The following is a 5,008-nucleotide window of genomic DNA, read 5'->3' as shown; positions in this document are numbered from 1 at the left end:
TTTTCAATAAATCATGTGAAATGCTCATTTCTGTCCACCAGTTATCACGGGAAGGTTAAGGGGGATTCCATTACTTATCCTGCCAAGCTTTTCATGTCTATCCATGTCCAGCATCAGAGATTGGTCAGAAAAACCCTAAAGCCATTGAGTATGAAAACAATTCTTGCAGAGTTTCTTCTTCCTAATAGTGCTATAATAAATGTGCCTTCGCCCAAAGAGAGACTCCAGCAAGAATGACCAATTGAAAAGCAGGGAGACATCACTTTTAAGTAAACTCTTTGTTCTAGAAAACATGATCCTTCTGGCAGGAAAAGAAGGAAGCAAGAAGGTTTTAGTTCCTTTTTTTATCCCTTTGAAAACTAAAACTTGCTGACTTATGAATAAAAACTTCTGGAAAATAAATTTCAACATCCAAGCAACCTGATTTAGTGGAAGACGTCCCTGCTCATTGCAGTGGGGTTGGACTAGATAACCTTTAAACATCCCTTCTAACCCAAACTCTTCTATGATTTGGTTATAATGTTATTAAAACACTACCTGAATAAAGCTTAAAATGTCTTTTAGGTTGGATACCATGTAGCTGTATAGAATTAATTGACAATAACAAAATTGCCCTACATCTTTAATAAGAATGCCAGTCCCATAGATATACTTGGACTGTGTGAAGACTTAAAAATTATATAACTAGATAACTTCTAGCAGATACGTCGAGAAAGAATCTCATTAGTATTTTGAGAAACCACAAGCTCACGTTTAAAGCAGCGTTACACTCAATATAATTAATTAGAGGGGAATGGGGCTTACCAGCTGTCCGGGAGGAAGTCAGGAGAAAATGGCCAGAGGAGCCCTGAATCCTTTGAGTTTTATATGCTTACCTGAACTTCCAGGAAGATGAGACAACCTTTGTGCGTGAGGTCTTAATTAGTTCCCAAACAATTTTTCCCGCATGTGTAACACTTTTAATTACCATAATTATTCTAACATTGTTTACCGGTGTTAGGCAGTTTTCCACGGTACATACTGTTACTTGCTGTGGGCTTCCCTTCGTATTATGTTGTTACAGTCTAAATTAATTGCTGATGTGATTCCACCGCTTCTGTCTCTATTAACTTGGGGGTGCAACTCCAGTTTCTTTGGTTTTTGGCTTCAACGTGAGCAGCGGTTTGCAGGATTTAGGATTCTCCTATTTCCACCAAAACCAGTAGCTGGAGACACCATGAGGTTGAGCTGGTTTGGAGGAGTGGAGAACAGAATTTTACAGGCTGCACATACCCCTTCTTCTCTTTACAGTGAAACTGGTTTGTTTTTTTCTTCCATGGGCACAGCTTCAGCTGGAGGAGGTAATTCTGCTCGGGGAACCCCACTTCTGCCATGTGCCCAACTCCAGTCACAATCAGAAGGTTAAACACCATCCCCTCTGAAGGTATAGAGGAAAGCTAAGGTAATAATTTCTCTAGATAAAAGGTAGATGCCAAGAATTTAGCTGGATTTTACACCGCTGAAGACAAGAGGAGTCGTCACCAGCTGAAAGCGCATCAAGGGAGACTTAAGTATGGAGGCAAAATATTAATTGCGTGGCTGCTGGTGTAGAGGAATTGCTGAAGTTTGGAGACCCTCACTGGTTTCTCAAGGGTCCAGGTGGATTCTCAAAGTGAAGCTGAAACCTCATAGGCTCAGCTGAAGCCACCTTTTAACCCATTTCAAAAAGATTGCTTTTGGATGCAAAGCAAAATGCATTGTTTAATGAAAATGCAAAACCCTTCAAGTTGTCAAGACTTGGAAAAAACCACCCTGTTGATGAGAACAGACACTTCCATCAAAAAATACATATTCCAAGGCTGCTATTAGCCCCAAGGTGTTGGTCTCAGATAACATGCTATTAATATTATAACGATAAAGCACTTTGCATGCATAAAACAGTAATGAGTGTTTTTTAAATGTTTTGACATCCCCTGGTGTGTGGGAACCTCAGCTCACCAGGCTCTAATTGTTGGGGTTGTTTCTCCATCCTCTCACAGAAGGCGGTGATAACACACAGTTATCCAAAATAACACAAAGTTATCCCAAAACCGGGCCCTGAATTCATACCTCCCAAATCAGGCTAGGCCCACAGAGCTCACTTACTAGAGATTGCTGGCAATTTATGTTAAATAATTGCGTTTCATGTTCTTTCACCATTTCAGGTAGCTTATGGATCTCTTGGTGACTTCTGAACCAATTTCTGATCACCTCTTTCTTCCTTAAAACTGGGAAAAAAAAAAAAAAAAGAGCCCGGAGAAAGGGAAATTCCTGTTTCCATGCCACTTTACCTGCAGAGACAGCCCAAACTGAAAATCACACCTCCCAGTCTTCCTTGTAGGAAGAAAAGCCAACCTGCCGTTGCCTTTTGCTGCCACAAGGATGCAGCACTGCCTCACTTCACCTTCTGGACTAAGTCCTTTTTTTAATTATTTTTTATTTTTTTTTTTTGTCAATGTTCATGACCTCTTTGGGAACAGATGTCACTTACTAACGCATTTGGAGAGGAAGAGAATGGTCCACTGCTGGAGGAGAGAAGGAGCAAGAGAACACAAAAATCTTCCTCCTGCAGGGAGCCAGTGAAAATTCAGGCACGATTTAGAGGTTGCTTTGAGATTGTGGGGTTTTTTTATATATTATCATGTCAATGCAACCCTTTTATCAGGAGCAAAACAGCAGAAACAGAAGCTCGGGTTTTTAAAAAGAAACCGTTTTTGCTGCTGATGGATCTTCCCCATGCTAAGTGAAGGGGAGCCCAGATTCTTCCTGGACAAAGAGAGCCCGAGCTCAGCAGACTCTTTTAAACTTTGGAAGTGGGATAAATGCAGGTGGGAGAGCTTCCCCTGGGGGTGGGCTGTGCCACCTTTTCGCCTTAATTGTGAACCTCCATCTCCCTCTAACGGCTGCAGATTTCTGGGTCTCATTGCCTGGGCTGGGTGAGGGTAGAGAGGAGCCAGGTTTTTAACAGAGCTGGGGGGTCGATCCCATGTGAGGCAGTGAGAAGCGAGCTGCTTGCTCAAGCCTTTCTTCTCTTTTTCATTTAATTCCCTGGGGCTCGTGATTTACCACAAGTTAAAAAGAGTTCCCTCTTCCTGTGGGGAGCAAGACTCCTCCTAATCCTGGAGGGCTGTGGGTAGCATCTATTTTCCCAGGCAAATATTAGAAAGAAGAGATCCATAGAAATCCTGCCTGGTGTGGTTTCGGGGCACTGCAGAGGAAGCCAAGGAGACAGAAGGTGGTTTTCCTGCTGGGATTTGCCCAGAGGGGTGACTAAGCAGAGCAAGGCAGGGACGGGAAGAGCTGCAGGGTCACCTTCAGATGGTGGCAGAGACCTTCTGCTGCCCCGGGTGTGCCTCCTGGGAGAGACTGTGGTGGAAGGCAGCTGTGCAAAGACATGTGCTTTGGGATTTTCACCCTAATGTATATATATATAGTGGGAAAGCAAAATATTGACCAAGCACAGTGACTATTTCCTGCTCTCTACAAAAAAATATTATTGGCAAGGAAGGGCTGAAATTGAAAGTTCTGGTTGCAGCTTTGTAACCACAGGCTGATCACCCCTCCAGGGCCACCTCAGGGTCACAGCATGGACACTGCAATGTCCTCTCTGCCTTCTCCCATGCCAGGACTGTCCCACACAACCCGTTCCAGAATCTACTTGGCAGGGACAAGATTGCAGAGCAGGGTGGGGACTTGGGGGAAGCTTGTCCTGGTGCCAGGGGGTGCAAGACTGAAAACTCTCCTATGCAAAGAAAAGGGTGTGCTCCCATGCAACCAAGCTGAGCTTGGATAGACAGTAAACTTCCAGCTGAGGGCTGCTAATGAGGCTCATTACTTTAGTCAAGTCATCTTCTAAATACCACCCTGTGCTGCTGCTTTTCCTGCATCTGGGTAACACCAAGACCTGCTCACACAGATGGTAAATCTAGTCCTAAAAGCATGATTACTGCCATTAGTTTACACAAAGGAGTGGTATAGCAACAGGGAATAGCTTTTTTTTTCCCCCCCCTCAGCAACTGTTTTAAAAAAAATTGCAAATAAATCAGACAGAGAGCAGGAATCCAGCTGCAACCTGAGTTTAATATGATTGGTACAATCCGCGAATATAATTGATCCCGTAACAGTAAAAACCTCTAAGGGTGCAAACGTTGTAACAGAGTTGTATTGACTTGAAGTTCAGAGCCTGAGCATTTGCTCAGAGTTACTTTACTGCTCAGTAACATCTTTTCTGTTGCAAGACTGACTCAAGTGTCAAAGGCAATGCACTCTAGGAGCTTAACATGGTTACAACTAGGGGTAAAACAAGGATGAAGCTTCTCTGGGGGTTCGGAGTGGGGACGGGGGAGACAACGCTACATAGCTTGCTGTTTTCACAATCGCTTTTTCTTCTCTTTCACCACAGCCATTTGGAAGCGCAGCGACTCTTCTTGGAGTGGCTTGAACGCTTGGCTCCCACCGGGTGATGGGTGGCCCGTGGGTAGAGGCACTTGGACTTGCTCACGTGCTGCGTCGCTGAACTCTTGTGCTTGGTTCCCTCCTGCAGCAGCGAGCACTTGCCTGCGTGTTGCTCCTTTATCCCCTGCCCGGGGGGGCACTTGGGGGCGCGTGGCTGCTGCGGGGACTTGGTCACACACCGCTGGGAGGAGTAAGTGGTGACACACTCCTGCGTGGGGTAGCCCTTGGTGCACTTCTGATGGGGGAATGCGCTCACGTACTCTTGTAGGAAAGGCTGCATCGTGCACTGCTGCGGGGGGCACTCAGTGCCCCCCCGCAGCGGCTGAGAATAGCCGCTGGTCATCCTCTGCGAGGAGCGGAGCTCCGTGCCGCAGCGCTGCGAGGAGCATTTGGATATCTTCTGCACCCTGCGCTCCTCCTTGCACGAGGATGAGTACTTGATCCCACACGGTGGGTACTTGAGTTTGCTCGGCTCCGGGCACCTTGGTGCACACGGCGGGGGGGTCTTGGGCCCGGGGTTTTTTTCTCGGGCGGC

At 45.8% G+C, this 5,008-nt stretch overlaps 1 protein-coding gene across 1 annotated transcript in view; it reads right to left on the bottom strand.

The window, feature by feature from the left end:
• Positions 1–4,411: 4,411 nt before the first annotated feature.
• Positions 4,412–5,008, bottom strand: part of LOC104270901 — a 926-nt gene continuing 329 nt past the window's right edge. The window contains 2 exon segments of the mRNA XM_009865412.1: positions 4,412–5,001; positions 5,004–5,008. The exon segment at positions 5,004–5,008 is cut by the window's right edge and continues 329 nt beyond it. Of these exon segments, the coding sequence (XP_009863714.1) occupies positions 4,412–5,001; positions 5,004–5,008 (595 nt within the window).

The sequence above is a fragment of the Apaloderma vittatum genome, unplaced genomic scaffold, assembly GCF_000703405.1.
Source record: "Apaloderma vittatum isolate BGI_N311 unplaced genomic scaffold, ASM70340v1 scaffold17922, whole genome shotgun sequence".
NCBI classification, from domain to species: Eukaryota; Metazoa; Chordata; class Aves; order Trogoniformes; family Trogonidae; genus Apaloderma; species Apaloderma vittatum.
The sequence above is the reverse complement of the archived record's forward strand: the minus strand, read 5'-3'. Positions and strand labels throughout refer to the sequence as shown.